This window comes from Phasianus colchicus, chromosome 4, assembly GCF_987193195.1.
Source record: "Phasianus colchicus chromosome 4, bPhaCol1.hap1.1, whole genome shotgun sequence".
Taxonomy (NCBI): domain Eukaryota; kingdom Metazoa; phylum Chordata; class Aves; order Galliformes; family Phasianidae; genus Phasianus; species Phasianus colchicus.
This window is the reverse complement of record NC_143439.1, coordinates 46,066,502-46,083,076: the sequence shown is the minus strand read 5'-3', so window position 1 is coordinate 46,083,076 and position 16,575 is coordinate 46,066,502. Positions and strand designations below refer to the sequence as shown.

At 37.4% G+C, this 16,575-nt stretch overlaps 1 protein-coding gene across 9 annotated transcripts in view; it reads left to right on the top strand.

Moving 5' to 3' along the window:
* TRMT9B (tRNA methyltransferase 9B (putative)) overlaps positions 1–16,575 on the top strand; it is a 106,434-nt gene that overhangs the window by 87,305 nt on the left and 2,554 nt on the right. For 6 of the 9 annotated variants that reach the window (XM_090139413.1, XM_090139414.1, XM_090139415.1 and 3 more), the window contains 2 exons: positions 11,706–11,860; positions 14,662–14,835. In XM_090139413.1, coding sequence (XP_089995539.1) covers positions 11,707–11,860; positions 14,662–14,835 — 328 coding nt within the window. In that variant the 5' untranslated portion in view covers position 11,706. Of the gene's footprint in view, positions 1–1,379; positions 1,507–11,705; positions 11,861–12,730; positions 13,505–13,593; positions 14,225–14,661; positions 14,836–16,575 lie in introns of those variants that run through there. The other 3 variants (XM_090139411.1, XM_090139417.1, XM_090139409.1) reach the window with 3 other exon arrangements.

The following is a 16,575-nucleotide window of genomic DNA, read 5'->3' as shown; positions in this document are numbered from 1 at the left end:
TGGCTGTAGAGTGCCCAAAAAAGATTAGATTCTAAGGGAAAGGCTGAATGAATTCACTACAGAGTTTTAGGAGAGTCTACATCAGAATCTTTTTCTAAGAGGCAGTTTTTTCAAGCTGAAGAGATTTTAAAACAAACCAATAATGGTGTCAATACATAAATTGGACCAGATGGTATTCACACTTTAGTGATTTTTTAGGAAACTTACGTATGAAGTTACTGGGGGTGCTGAACTATGCAGCCTTTTCCTGGAATCAGCTTTGGTACCTGAGGACAGAAATGCAGTAGATTTAATGGCACCTTGGGAAAGAAGAAAAAAAAAAAAGTTTCTGAGAGCACTGGGAAGTATCAGACCCTAGTTTGTACCAGACAATTACCTGACATTGACTTACAGAACAAAATTAGCAGATGCATGTGGAAGAATGGAATAACAGGATACATGTCAACACAATCTTTGTAAAGCTCAGTTGTGTCTTATAAATCAGTCAAAGCTCTTTGAAGAAGTTAAGAAGGTTAATTGTGAGTTAGCCAATAGCTCTGACTGTTGGATGTCTTCATAATAAAGATCAAGGGCTTCAGCATTTCTCCAGGGCTTTGATATACTTAACAGGATATTAGCTTCATATGTCTCCAGTGTAGTTTTTCTCAGCCTGTTCTTCTCTTCCAGTATTACTGTTGTTTTTTGCTTTAGGTGGGCTTGTCAGACTAAAAGCAATGCATGTTCTTGAGTCACTTCAGCAGTTTTGAAAACCCTATTGATACACAGTCTTGTTCCCACTATTCCCTTTTAATCCTGTCTCCAGGTACCTTTAAAATTGATTTGAGGCCACACAGAACGTTTAATAGTTCAGCACCTCCAGAGCCATCAGTGCAATGCTGTGCTGAGTTCTGTGCCTGTAACATGAGCTTGTGTTGCTTTTTCATGCTTCTCTCTGTATTTATCTGTATCCTCATATGTAAACCATAAGCTCCTGGAACAAGACAAATGATGTGCTATGTTTATGCAGCCCTAAAACTCTTGGGGTCCCTGCTCACTATTCTGAGCGTGAAATGGCTAAACGTGTGAAAGTATAGAAACAACCTGCCATTTTCCAGCTCCCATCACAAGCACTGGGAGGACGCTCGTGCTGCAAAACCTGGCAGGCACCCACAAAGGTCAGTGCGAGCTTAACCTTTACACGAGGGTTAATCCCCCCTCCTCCATGGAAGCTTCCCCCTCTTCCCATCAGCAGCTCCAGCAGCATTCATCCTTCCCTTTTTCAGTTGCAGGATGCGACGGGGGTAAGGAAAAGAGTTAACATTTGGCATTCCGGGGGGCGGGGAAGGGGGACCGGGGCCGTGCCAAGGGGGGGGGGGGGGGGGGGGGGTGCCCTCAGCAGAGGGCCAAACCCTCCTCTCTCCCCTCCGCCGAGGGCCCCCCCTTGGCACGGCCCGGCACGGCACGGCACGGCACGGCCAAGCGCCGCCTCCGCGCCGGGATGCAGCCGCCGCCGCCCCGCTGGTGCAGGTAAGGAGCGGGGCGGGCTGCCGGGTGGGATGCTCGGAGCACAGAAATTCCCGCTGCCATCCCCCCCGCAGCCCTTCGCCCTGAGAGCTGGCTTTTGGGGGAAGGGAAGGGAGGATGGAGGAAAAAAAAAATAATAATACAAAAGCCGAAAAATTAGAAATGAAAAATAGCAAAATAGCGTCCTGATTGCTGGCAGCTCGATGTCAGAGAACGGAGGTGACCCTCCGCTGCCGAGCTGCTGACCCTCCCCGGGACGAAAGGATTTCGAGATTTCGAGATTTAACTTCTCCCCCCACCCTCCATGCTCCCCGTGTAAGGGAGCGGGGCCGCGGTGCATCTAGCATCTAGCAGCGTTGTTGGCGCTGGGCTTGGCAGCAGCACTTGGGAAGGGTAGTTTTTAGGAGACGTGCAGGGAATTTACAACAGAAATAACAAGTTTCTCTGCGATTGCATGGCTAATTAAAAATGAAGCATGCACTGTGAATTGGCAAACGGTCCTAAGCGATGATCTCGAGAAATTCTGAGTCTTAATAGTTTAACATATTTTACTCTCCCAGAATATTCAAAATACCTAAACATTGCTTTTGTAAATGCATGCAGAGACCTCGCTGTTACTAAGTGTTCTGTGTTTACTGAATGTTTGTAAAGGGATTTCATTCCCACTGAGTGCTGGTGGGAGCAGCGGGTGTTCAGAGAGTCGGGGTCATCCACTCCTGCTCTCCGGCAAAGACATAAGGAGTAGAATTCTTACAGCAATACAGCTGTGTGGTTGTGATACACAGGATGACAATCCCTGCTGATGGAACTGCTTGGGTGATGTGTGCTTCTGGAGTTTGTGATTTGGAGCATGAAACTTGAGAAAGAGATAAGGAAAATATGCATCAATCTCTGCATGACCAACCAAGAGGGTCCTCTCAGGACTTTTTAATGCCCTGTAATAGAGCCAGTGGGGGGATCAGGTTTCATTTTGGTAGTTTATTTTCAATCTGGTGTATATTGCTATATTTATGTCTGTCTATATGCTATTTATAAAGTCCTTGCCTGTCTGAAGGAGTGCATTTTTATTTACTGTGTTCTCTCTCACATTGTGTTCTTGTAATGGACTGTACACTGAGATGTTTCTGTGGTGCTGCTATTGTGTAGCTTACAGAGATGTGTGTTTTGGGAAAAATATGCAGGTAGCTGTGGCTCTCTGCATTTTAATATTGCCTTTGGAGATGTTCAAAGGGGTAAAACATTGTCAAACGTACATATAATGCTAAACTGAATTTGGTGTGAAGAAAAGTCACTCTTCAGCATTTTCTGAGATAAAAAAAAACATAAATCCATACCTGAAGCTATAAAGTCTGTCCAAAGATTGAAATCAGCCCTGAGCCAAGAGGCAGATGACAAACACCTCCCATACAAACATTCTGGTTTGCGGCTATTCTGCCATCCATTCTGGATGGATGACCCAGAAGAATAATATGGGGTGGCACAAACAGCATGAGGCTCAGTTCTGCAGAAAGTTATTTGCACATTCTTACCTTCAGCCATTGTTAATAACATACCTGAGGTCAGCGAGATGACTGTGGTGCACAAAGTTAAGCAGTTATCTGTGTCTTTGTAGTACCAGGATCTGTGTTGGCGTGTTTATAGCTAATAATAGTTACAGAATAATCCCATGTGGCAGAAAACCATGGCTGGAGGTCTGCATGGCTCTCTAATTTGTAGAGATTTAAGACATTGAAAAAATACTTCTGACTTTTATGTGCTTACCAAGTTCATTTTAATCATTTTTAAAATGAAAAATGAACTTCTTTTGTTTAAAAATAGTTAGGAGTGGAGACAGTAGCTCTTCATAAAACTTACGTATCTCCTCATAAGAGGAGACAAAAGTATTAAGTGAATTACCAGGAGAGAAGAGGTCTGATTATTGAAAAACTGAGTAAATATTCATATCATAGCTGGGCCTTATGTAACTGACTGAAATTCATGGACAGTCCTGCATGTTTTTTTTTTCCCCTGGAAAACTTCAGACGTAATTTATTTGGGCTAGGCATTGTACATTTTGGTCTGTGCTTTGTTACTGAAAAGTATTTATTTTTGAATATTTGTATATTAATATACACATGTAGTCATTTCAGAAAAATAATTTATTTGAAAACTGAAGTTCTTATAAGAAAATATTTCTAATGGAGTTACACTGTTTTTTTTTTTTGTAGATATTAACTCTTGTTCTTCATCATAGAATAGTTTCCTAAAAAAAAAAAAATTATTAAAAAAAAAATAATTTGCATCTATAAGGACAATGGTATTCCACTGTTTTCCTAATGGAAAACTTTACAGTGTGTATAGGGAATTGCAGCTCCCTCGGGGATCACCACAGCATTTCCTTTCCTTACTGAATAGGAAAAAATTCTTAGTGTAAAGGCCTTTCCTTGCATTCAAATAGAAGGCTTAGAAACACCAAGCTGGGTAAAACAGTACCATTATAACATAAAGCCTTTAAAATGGAAAAATACTCCAGAAGAAACTCTGGGGAGTTATGAAAAGAAGGCTCTTTTCTAGGGAATTTGGTGGTGGGACGCTAAGCTTCACACTGCCCAGCCCGCATTGGCTATTAGTGGAAGAGCCCGTGTCTGCAACAGTGCCCAGGCACCTTGTGGGAGGGTGCACAAAGCAATCATCAGTTCGATTTTTGAGCATTATGGTAAAAAAAGAAGTGTGGTGCTGTCTTTGCTCTCATTCTGATGGTCACGAACTAGGAATAACTTAATAACTAAAACCCTTTCTGCCACAAGACCTGTTCTTTTGAAACTTTAATTAGACAGCATAGTGAACACTGAATCCATTTATGTAGTGAATATGAACATTTAAAAATATGAAATCATATTTTCAGCTGTAATAAACTAGCAATTATCAGGAGTGGTTTATAAAAAAATATTGAAATAATCCACATAGCAATTCTGTAATTACTGTAATTGATTATGCAATATTTTATATTTAATTTTAGGATCAAAGGTAACCATTAATGGCTTTAGTTGGGGATCCAGTTTGGCAGTGTGCTGCTTATCTTTCTGTCACTAAGATATTAAGATTCAGCGAAAGATGTATCTCCAAGTAACTGAATGTCTTACTTAAATTGGTTTGTAAAATTGTTTTAATTTGAGAGGCTTTATATATGTGGCACCAAGAACAATTTAAATACCACCAGTGATGAGCGTTATGAATGGGAGAAAAAGGAGAATTATACTGAATAAATTAAAACTAATCTATCAGGAAATAGTATTCTAAATACCAACCCAGATACTGTGGAAGCATGAGGAATTTAAAAGGCTATAATTCTAGAACTATAGGATGACACTGGGGAATCAAATGTTCTAAATGTAGCTTGGCATGAAGAATAGGGACATATGGATAGGAGACAGAAGATGACAACAGTACTCATAAAAGACCACCGAGATTGATTCATCACAAAGGGTGAAAAGTATTAAATATTTATCGCTTGGTTAATTGCTGGTAAATAAGGGATAGAAGACAAGATAACTTTAAAAATACATGAGGTGTTACACTGACCAAGGAGAAAATTTAACTACACTTAAAAGCTTGTGAGTAATGTAGTACAAGGACCTTGAGATATTGACGCAGAGCTCTTAAGAAACAAACAAACCAACTGTAACTGTAGCTGTTTCCAAGGGGAAATTAGTTCATTATCTTTAGTAATTTAGCTTCAAAATCAACCTCCATGTCAAAGAGTAGTAAATACATATGAAACACACTTTCAGCTTTTAATTATTGCTGGTTTTTTTTTGTTTGTTCTATATCAGTTAACTGAAATCTTGCTTATAAATTGAAAAAATTCAAGTTTTATTCTTACATTCATAGACAAACGGACTCACAAAGCTTAATGTTGGGGCATATATGTGTCTCCTGCAAAGCTGCATCAACCATATCAATGTGTTTCCTGGCAGATGCCTGGGTAACTTATATTTTTCAGAATTTATTGATGGAGCTCCATGACCTACTCACTCCAGAATTATTTTCAGTGCTTTTCTATCCTTCTCATTGCTTTCTAAATGTCTCATTTGTATCTTCCTTGCTGTAGTTTAAGGCCACTATTTTTTGTCTGCTCTTTGCTGTGGAAAGCAGCTTTTTTTACTGCTTTCCTAGTCCATTCTTATTGATGAATCAGTATGAAAAGGCTAAGGAGCAATAGAAGATTTGCCTAGAAAAGCCCATTGGCACCTAGCTTTTGCAACCTATGTGTGTTGCAGTTCATTAATGTAAACAGCTATCAACAGACTTAACAAGTGTGCACTATGCAGATTATTATATTAGTTATTTGTAAAAATGTTCTTCGGTCCATAGTATTTGTTACTACAGGAGAGATAGCTGATGTACTTTTGTTTCATAGCTAATCATGGACAGATACATCCATAAGCAAAGAAAGTTTGCAAAGCGTTTGGCACTCAACCTCACAATAAAATAGTACAGGCTTGGTACATCATACACTCTTCTGCACAATTACAGTGAACTGAAAACGATTCCAAGATTCACTTTCCAAGCTACAATTCTATCAGCTGTTTTCCCTCCAGTTTAACCCTTTTCTTCATACTATTCTCATTACTTTGGTCTGTGGCTGTTGAAAAGCTGGATTGTCATAGGCAAGAGTGACTGTTCTCTCCAGAAGGGGAGCATGTTGTGTACTGATGTGCCCTGGAAGGTCTGAAGATTACACTAGTGCAAGTCTAGCATCAGGGATTTTTGACTTTTTGAGAACCTTGTAGGAAGGTACCTTCTTTGCCTGGAGATGGGATGTGTATTTTTGTGTAGTAGGAGAGATGAACTGGCATTTAGTAGGACTTCTACATGATTATGCACCTTCTTTCAGTGTTATAAATAGCAAAGGATTTGTGTTTGTGCATTGTTGCTTTGCTGAATGTTACTTATCTATAGAATGGAGTTTGTATCTAATGAAATAAGTGCTTACAATGCAACCTTTCAGCTATGTACATTATGACCCTAGATGCAAAAGTGCAAGGGAAATATTAAATGATTGACTGAACAAAGAATGGATGTGTGAATAGTACTAGGTGTTGACTGGAGAATAAAACTAACAGAAAATAAATGTGATGGTAAATGGTTGCCACTTGGAATAACGGGAATTTGAGTCATAAACTTTTTCTTTAGTTCAGGACCTTGAAAGAACAGTCTCTCTGCTTTTAGTCTTTCATAAGAGCAATATTCTATTTATCCATAAGAAAAAAAGTATGATTATAGTGATTTTATTTCAAATAAGTTATTTTAAAATTCTAGCTTCACAAAGAGCATTTTGAGTAACAGTGATTCTAAGCTTGTCTCAAATCTTTGTTTTTCACTTCAGTTTGCCAAATTTTACTGGAACAATGCTACTGAATCAGGAGTTCAGTTCAGTAAGGTTTTAAACACACTGCATGGCCTTCCTGTTGCTCTGATTTCACACTGTGCATTTTCATGGGATTGTTGCTGTTCATGCGTGGGTGAACTTAATTACCAGAGTTGTTAGCCTTAAGAAAACTGTCTTCTACTGTAACCTTTTGCTTAACTTGGATTGCATCTCGTTTAACAATTCACAGCAGGATTCCTTTTATTCTGTTTCATTATCCTTTATTTACTTGTAAGCCTGTTTTATGTAATGATTCATATCTAAAATCACACTCCTATTTGTTGCCTTTATTAATGAAATAAAACACTGTAAATCAGAATGGGCATTATTACTGTGATTTACAAAATCAGTCTTAAGCATGGGCAAAGCTCTGACAAAGAAAACTGGTCAGGTTTTGAGAAGGAGCGTTATGATGTTTTGCAGTTGTTTCTTACCATTGGCTGTGCATGTAGCTTTTCCATTGCTACATATATTTGGATGAAAAGGCTGGTAAGTTGTAAGCAAGCTGGCGGTTAACTGGAAGTACTGCTCACCACTGTAGACAGTTCTCCCCGTCCTGTATGTGGGGGGACAGAAAGCAGTAGGACTTTCTCACTCTTTATCCAGTTAGTATTGGCTATAGCTGCTCTTGTTGTTGCTGGAGAGCAGAGTAGTGTGGGAAATAGATCTGCCCTTGTGGTTATACTGTTCTATATTTAAAGTTATTATTTAAATTATTACATCCATAGCTGCAGTTGCATGCGTAACCAAGATTTGAGTTGCTGTAGCAACATGAAGAGACAACTGTGCTGAATTTCACAGATCTTTGAAGTAGGAGGTCTCATAATCCAAAATGGGATTGAGAATTCCCATCAGTGTGTGAAGAGCTTAGCTAAGAGGAGCCCTCATTAAGGGACCAAAATATTTCATATCTGACACTCAGGCTGAATTGAATAAGTTCCTGCTGTTCATCAAAGGGATAGAAAAAACAGGCGGCTGCAAGAGAGAGAAGTAAAGGAATCAAATTATTCAAGAGCAATTGATTTGAAGAGAAATAGAAGGGATGCAGGATTTGATGCCTAGCATGAAAATCACATGATGCTTCCGAGAGGCCACTGACAAGAAGTTTGTAGCATCTGGATATTGTGACTGGCCTGGCCATAGAGGCAGTCACAGGGAGAACTGAGCGTGAGCCAATTGAGGACTTCAAGTGTTATGCATCAATTTTAAATAGTGGTGGTGAAATAACATGTGGTAAGGTAGACAGAGGATGATGTGAAAATCTTTGGCTTAAATGGAACTTGAAGTGAATGGCAGAGTTTTTGGACTGAACACTACTACCTGCATTTCAATGTTAGGGCACCCCTTGTATTTGAGGGGCAACGACTGTTTTGACCACTTGAGGCAAAGATATTTAATATAATTAGCCAAATCACTTCCAACCCTCCACTCCCACCCCCCCCAGAAAAAAAAAGAAAAAAGAAAAAGAAAAAAAGACTAGGAAAAGAAAATAAAAAAGAAAAGAAAATTTGCCTTTTAAAATGTTGTGAGTTGGGATTATTAATTTTCTATGTTTTCATTTCAAGGTCACGTAGTTAAATGCTTCAGCAGTGATAGAATAAGTCCAAGCAACATGACTTTCCTTGAAGGCATACCCTTGAAAAGTCAATTGTTTAAACAGTTTCAAAATGTTAATGGGAAAGGAAGAAAGTAGATTCCCTTGGACTCAGAAAACTTTTAGAGATATGTGTAGCTATAAAAATATATGGTGTGTTAGTACAATTATTTCTAAACCCTGTGAAGTTGTCATTTTTAGTTTTATTTATTTATTTATTTTGCTTTTACTTGTTCTAATAAAGAAAAAGAAACCACTCTATAGGACAGTCAAAGAACCTGCTTAATTTCTGTCATTTTTGTTCATATGCCACAGTTCCATGTGATGGACTGGTGATCCACTTCCCCACAAGATCAACAAGAACTACACTGCAGCTTCCATCTATTATTTTCATTTCATAGATCATATACAACAAGGGCCTGTTGTAGTCTTGTGAGCGAACATAGATGAACCAGGAGGCACTGGCAGAGGAGAAAATCCTACTCTTCATCTGTTATCCAAACAGTTTGTTGGAGTCCCATGTTTCTAGAGCTGCCTCCCTATTTTGGGGACTTCCTGCAGTCACTAAGCAACTGGCTGCCAGTTCATAGTACCCTTCATGCTCTTGCACCTAGTCTCTGCAAGAGCTCTTTGGCAGCTGTATGAGCTACCACACAAGAAAATAAAGAATTGAGGAAAGCGTACACATTAATCACCTTCTTCTGCTCTTCTTTTCTCCGGCTAATTGGATAGCTTCCAGGTAACCTGAGCAGAGCAGATGCTGAAGCAGTGGGATTTCTGGAAATTTTACATTTTCATTACCTCCTTTGCAAAATAGACGTTCCCATCATCCTGGAAGTCACAAGATAGGATTTGGATGATCTGAACATTTTCTACGGTTTATCTGCAGCAGAGACTTTGTCTGATATTTTTAAGGCAAAAGGGTTTCAATGATTGGTTTTGATTACAAGGAAAAATTGAGGTACTGTCTCTGGCTTGCATAATTAGGTAGTTCTAAGCTTTACGTCTTCAGTGACATCAGGCTTGTACTGATACAGCTGTAGGCCAAGTCTGTCTCTGCAGGTTTCTTGCCTTCTGTAAACAGTGAAATGAAGAGGTTTGTTGCTAGGGCGTTTCCCTGCCGTGCTGCAAAATGAAGCCTGACAGAGTTAAGGGCTTTGACTGGAAAGCCAAACTGGCAAGTCTGATTTCATCATGTGACTTAATTGTCTGCAAAATATATGTAATCAACAGGAATGGAATAAAATGGTACATGAAATTATTTGCATTTTGGTAGAATACTGTTATTCTAAGATTATAGCCAAGTCATTATCTTGATAGTGTTTATGAAATGTATCCAAAAATAATAACCTCTAATACAGTGCTGTGGTACTCTCCCACACGCCCAGTATAGAAGAGTCAGTAGCAGTCTCAGTGAATGAGAAAGTTAAGGCAAAAATGTAATGGGCTTGTGATTATGTAGAAAACAAAGCTGAATTTCAGCCTATATTGAGATTAAATAAAGACATTTCATAAAAAATGTAGTAGAATATTGCAATAGAATAGTAGAATATTGTAATAGAATATCAATAGGGAACTTCTTAACATCTTCTATGTCATGTCCAATTTGGCTTTTGTGTTTAACATATCCAAATTAAGCTTCGGTTCAGGCAGCTATTTCTGTAGTTGTCATAAACTGAAATATCTGTAGCATTTGGAAATTACTATGAATTGTTGAAAACATCCTCTGTTGCTTTCTTTTTTTTTTAAAGAACTGCAAAGATTGAGCAAACAGCTTCAAGTAGAAAGATAGAAAGATAAAAACACTTGTAAACACTGAACCACATAGTAACCAAACATGAAATATAAACTAGAGCAAGAAGCATACAAAATGACAAAAGAAGATAAATAATTGTTAGTCTTTGGAATTTCTACATATAAATAGAGGATTTCTGGGCAACTGAATAACAAAATAGAGTACATTTCAAGATAGAGAAGAAAGATAACTGCAAACATGAAACATGATCTGTTTTATTTAAGAGTCAAATAAGAAAAAAAAAAAAAAGGATGGGCTTTAGACTCTAAGCAGTAATTGTTTGAAATTGCTGCAACTAACCCATCCTACTTGACAACATAGCTTGAAATAGAACTCTGAGAAAAATTCTGAGTTACTTCTGTCACGTGATATCATTTGAAGTCTGTATTTCCAATAGTATCTGCTTTTCTTGTTCAGTCTGTTATATTTTTATGCTCCTCAGGGTAACATTGAAGTTTTGGCTACTGGGAATTTGCTAAACTGCTACTGATTTTTTCTCACATGTATTTATATATACATACATAAAAACAGACACATACATATATATATTTAGCTAGTAAATTTTATGATGCTAATGCATCATAAAAGAAAACTGTGGATCAGGCCAGAAAAATGAAAATAGGTGTTGTAAAGACACTGAGCATGAATGTTTTGAAGAGAGCTATTAAATAGGTATAATATATAGGTACGGTCTGAATAGACCACTGGGACAATTTGGTCTGACATAGCAGAGCACATAAAACCAGCAAGATGGATAAATACAATCCTTATCAGTGTTCACGTACACTTAATGTAAAGCACATAAATACTTTCTTTGTGGTCACTGGAATTAATTCCCGTTTTATAAATTAAGAAGATAGTGTTTGTAGGATAGGCGTTTTGAATGAAATGAAGATGGTTAAGCAAGGGTAGAGAAATCCTGATTTTTTTTTTTCCTGTGTAAATCTCAGCCATCTCATCACTGAAGCCAAAGTCTGTGGACCCTCTTTCAGGGTCCAGGCTATATTTGAAAAACACCATGATAAGAGTTTGCCTATCTACTCGCTGGAGAGTCTATTCTTAACTTCCTGGTTCTCTGCTCCTGCTGAATACATGCTCTGTTTTGGCAGCAGATAAGCCTTTATGCACTGGTCAAATTACTGAGGAATATGCATATTGTTGAACAGTATATGCAGTTATATAATGCTTCTGAAGGAAGATGATAAATTCAAAATTTTTCTTAAAGTTTATGAAAAAAAACTCAGATCCTTTGATAAAAAAACATATTATAAATATGATGGCTATTAGATATTAGTAATGATTTTATAAAAATAAGCTTACAAGTTCAGGAATTATATGTGTCTATAAAATATAGTCTACAACAGTTCATGTTTCATTGTATATAATCTTCATTATGTTTTCAGGATGGAACATGAGGCTACCCAGCTAGAAAAGCAGCATGTGCATAGTGTGTATGAAAATACAGCTGCCTACTTTAATGATCTGCAGAGCAAAGCATGGCCTCGTGTGAGAAACTTTCTGTTGGAGCAAAAGCCTGGCAGTCTCGTTGCTGACATAGGTAAGCCATTCCCTGGGACAGCATGAAATATTGTTCATAAACTTTAGTAGTTTATACATTAATCACATATATTTGCTAGAGAAAAAACTTTTAAATTTATTTAGAGATTGCTTTAAATTTTTTTAAAAACCGTATTAGATGCCATATACCATTTATTTTATTTTTTTGATGGTGTATCCTGCAGCAAGTAAGTACAATTTTTACCTTGTTTTGATGGACCTAAGCTTTAATCTACCAGTTTCCTCTCAGACTTAGTGGTCAATCACTTCCCTGTACCTTTTTTTCTTTTTTTTAATTGTATCAATATAACTCAATTATTTCGTGTTTCAGTTTTTTTTCAGACTCTTTGTTTAAACACTGCTGGTCTGCAATTTGTTACTTTTCATTTGTTCCAAAACTCCTCCTATCATGGCTTCATATTTATATTTTGATGTGTCCATTTTTAAAAACAACAACCACAGAAAGTTATGAGAATCCCCCTATGCTCCTAAATATGGATACTGAAATCTCAATTTTCTACTGTGGCCTTGTCTTTCCTCCATGTTTAGTTTATATCTTCATTTTCTGTTGCACCTACAGATATTGTAAGGTTTACCAGTCCTCAGGTTTGCTTAGTGTTTGTGTTACAAATTCAGTCCTATACACCACATAATTGCAAACTAGTTGCTCCTTTGCATCATTGGATTTTCCTCATTTCTGGTAAAATGCATTTACACTGCATGGTGCAATAACTGTACAAAATAAATTCTATATCTGCCTGATCCTGTCAGAGAAAAATATCTTTGAAGATTTTGTCTACCATAATCACAAGATCAGTTCTGCTGATGTCAAGCAGTCCTCAAAAAAATAAATAAATAAATAAATAAAAAGCTAGGCTTGTATTATTTTGGATATGTATCTTTTATACATCTGCACCATTTTCACTAATAATCTCAGGAAATATCCTATGGCATCCACTCATTTGACAGTTGGCTTAACATGGTATTTCTCAGCCAAAATTTTTTGTCATGTTAATAAAAGTCATTGAAACCTTTGCTGAAGTTCTTTGAGCCTTTATCAGCAAGGGTCACGACTGTAGCTGAAACCTTAAGATCGCCCTATTACGGTCTCAGCTGAAATAATTTAAATGCAGGTGAAGCATCTGGTCAGAAGGCAAATGCTTACATTGCCAATAGAAGTATTCCCATCAAGGCACACAAGATTCCCTCTTAGGGGATTTAATAAGACCTACAGGACTCTGACAGCAGTGTTCATTTTTAGCATGCATTTTGAGAGGAGGGCTACACAGTAGCACCAACATTTTCAAAATAAGCTATTCAACTGCTAATTTTTTTTTCTGTTTAATACCACCTTTTATTAAAATATTTTTGTTTGCCACGAAGAATGATAACAGTAGCAGAATGAAATATTATTTTGTATAACTGCCTTATTATTGTTCATTCATCAGAAAAAATGGCAATAGCGTGGCTGTTGTTAACAGCTTCATGAAGGAATCCACCCTCTTGATGACTCATTTAAAAGTGAATCTCCTGCAAATGTAGATTTTTAGAGTACTGGCAGTGTTACCACTCTATGGCTTCATTCCAGAGCAGACCATGTACTTCAGAAAACACTGTGATTAAAAAGCACTCCACCAAAAAACATGTATGTAGCAACTGAATCTTCGAAATGAATACAAATTTGACTTAATGTGTTCCTTCTACAAAAACGCTTGATTTTGCTCTTTTTTTCAGGATGGAAGCATTGTGCTCTTCTCCAGCAGTTTCTGTGCTGTCTCTCCAGATAATGGTGCACATTAACATCAATGACAGCAGCAGTGCTGCAAGAAGCAGTGACGTTTCTAAAGATAACTCCAGGCCTTTAAATTGAATTACCAGTACAGAGATAGGTCTCTTTGCCAAGCTGCTACCCTGTTGCTTGGCTGTCAACTTCCAGAAATTATTTTTCACTCCTGACCTGTAACTGCAGTGAATGTTTTCTAATATAATTTTGAAAAATGTCTGTTATGCATATGGTAGTGGAGAACACTCTGAAAAATTTCAACTTAGTATAGCACAGTCTTTTAGTAGACATGCTTGTATGTGGAAAATATTCTAGGACTGTTCATTACATTTACATATTACAATGCAACAAAACAAAGACAGAAAGAGAACATGCCCTCAGTGTGTCAAGAATTGTTAAGAATCAAGTATTGTCAAGACTGTATCTCAAGTTGCAATACTCCTCCTTGCCTTGTGCCAGTTACAGATATGGTTTTGGATTTCTTGCAGATAAATTCTTTCTTCTGCCATTCAGTCAGAGACCTTTCTGGCCATCGAGTTCCTCTTTCTTCCTGGCTCCCTCTGAGTGAGATGTGCTGGAGAGGTACTGGGTGGGATTTAGCAGAGACTACGGAAGTATTCGGCAGAGATTTATTGTAGGTCACTAAAAAGACATTGCTCTGAGATACGCAGTGGTGGCTGCAGAGGACTGCTCATTCCTCCTCTCACCTGCATGTAGCTTTCCTCCCCAGTAAACTGCATGTAGCGTAGTATAGCACAGGGCTATGTAATGAGTATTTTTATTTGTGAGAGTTGTACTGTTAAATTCCTAATGGTGTGAACAAATAATTTCAAACAGTCCAAATGAGTCTTGCAGGAGTTAGGCTAGTAGAAGCAAACACACATTTTCAGGAAACCTTAGAACCAGAGAAGAAAACTCACTCCCAGCATCACTCCCCATTATTTTCACTGTTTTGGGAGGAACAGATAGCGTCCATAACATACAGCTTCTGATCTACTAAAGACTATTCTTTTCTTTAGGTTGTGGAACTGGAAAATATCTCAGTGTCAACAGTCAGGTGTACAATCTCGGCTGTGATTACTGTGGACCATTGGTAGAAATCGCAAGGAAGAGAGGTGAAGAAGTCCTGGTTTGTGACAACCTTAACCTTCCTTTTAGGGACCAGTGCTTCAATGCAGTCATTTCCATTGGAGGTAAGACAGCATACACTCATTCTGTTTCACTGCAAATACACGTTGCTTTTGATCATTTTCTTTCCGAGTGTCTTTGCTTCAGTTAAATGTCTTTTCAAAAAGTTCCTTAAGAATCACAGCATGTATCACTGAAATTAATGTAGTAAAAGTTAAAAAAAAATTGGTGCATTGCAAAGATGTGCTGTTGACCAGGGAAATATGTAGATCATTTTTTTTTTTAAATATGTGGTCTTGATCACTCTGTGAAGAAAAGATTTCCTTCCAACATGCACTTTAAACAAGTAAAAATTAATATAGAATCATAGAATGAATCATAGAATGGCTTGGATTGGAAGAACCTTTATGATCATCTAGTTCCAAAGCCTCTGCTATAGGCAAGGACACCTCACTCTAGACCAGGTTGCTCAAAGCCCCAGATTTCCTTCAGGTCCCCTTCAGGTACTGGAAGGAAACATATAGACATGGCCATTTGTAGTTTACATGGTCAAGATACACTTGTTTCTTCCTTAAGATCTGTTTTGACTGGCAAATACATTGAAATGGAAAAAAACTTGTAAGAAAGCAAGAACTTGAAACTTATATTGACTATTATGTATTAGGAATACAAATTTCTCTTTGAATAGACACAAAATCAAAATTCAGAATTATTCAAACGCCTGTTGTCTGAGTGAAGAATCTTAACATCTTATCTCCTCTGACTTCTATTTTTGAAAATATTGCTCATAATTTGAGAAAGAAAACCTGGAAAAGGGTGGATGAAGAGCAATAGTCAGAGTACCCAGTTACAGTCTAGGTTTTTTAGTTCAGTGCTAGCTTGAACTTCCTTCAGGCTGTTTCGCAGCATAAGCAAAAATATAAAATGGGAAAATTATTATTGGTAGTAATCAACAGTACTTGGTCTATTACTGAAAAGTATTTTTAAATATATAGTATATGTAAGCGCGACATTTTAAAGGGAAGAAATGTTGACCAATATGTGACTGATATGTATATTTATTTGCTTTTGTATTAACTATTCACTATAGTTGTCAGGTCTATCCAAATATCAGGTTTTGTGGCATGATTTCGATGCTACCAGATCAGCTGACTTTGTAGGAGAACCTACCTATTTAATATTTATACCAGTTAAAGACCTGACAATATTAAAAGTTCATGTGGTATTTTTGTACTTTCAGCAGTAATGGATTTTAATCCCTCCTGAACAGAGATATGATGTGTCTGTGTCCATCTAATTATAAATAAAGTGGTTTTTATCCCATTTCAGTTAATGGCAAGTATTTGTGTGCAGAATCAAATACTCTACTTCGTTTTGCTGGAATTCATCTCTTTATAGGATTTCTATTTCTGTAGAAGTACCAGAATGATTATGTAATTCGAACCACAAAGAATATTTAATCTGTTGAATGAATTGCCTAGATAGAGCTTTCTGATTAGCCCTTTATTCTGGTGAACTAAGCTCACATTCTTATGCTGTCAGTTTGATACCATTTTACAGGAGGTTCAGTGGTGACATATAATTTACCTCCATTATGAGAGAAAATATCAGTTTCTTTCTCTCCATCTTATTTAATAGTGTTCATTTTTTTTCCAGTTAGGAGGAGCTGGAAAAAAACATTGACCACATGGAAAACTCTTCTCAGAGTTTTCTGTCAGATGCTTCTGAGGGCCTAGTTAATATCAACTGCCAAGAAAGTTTTCTTTGGCCTATGGTAAAAAAAGTTCATTTTTCCCCTTGGTAAG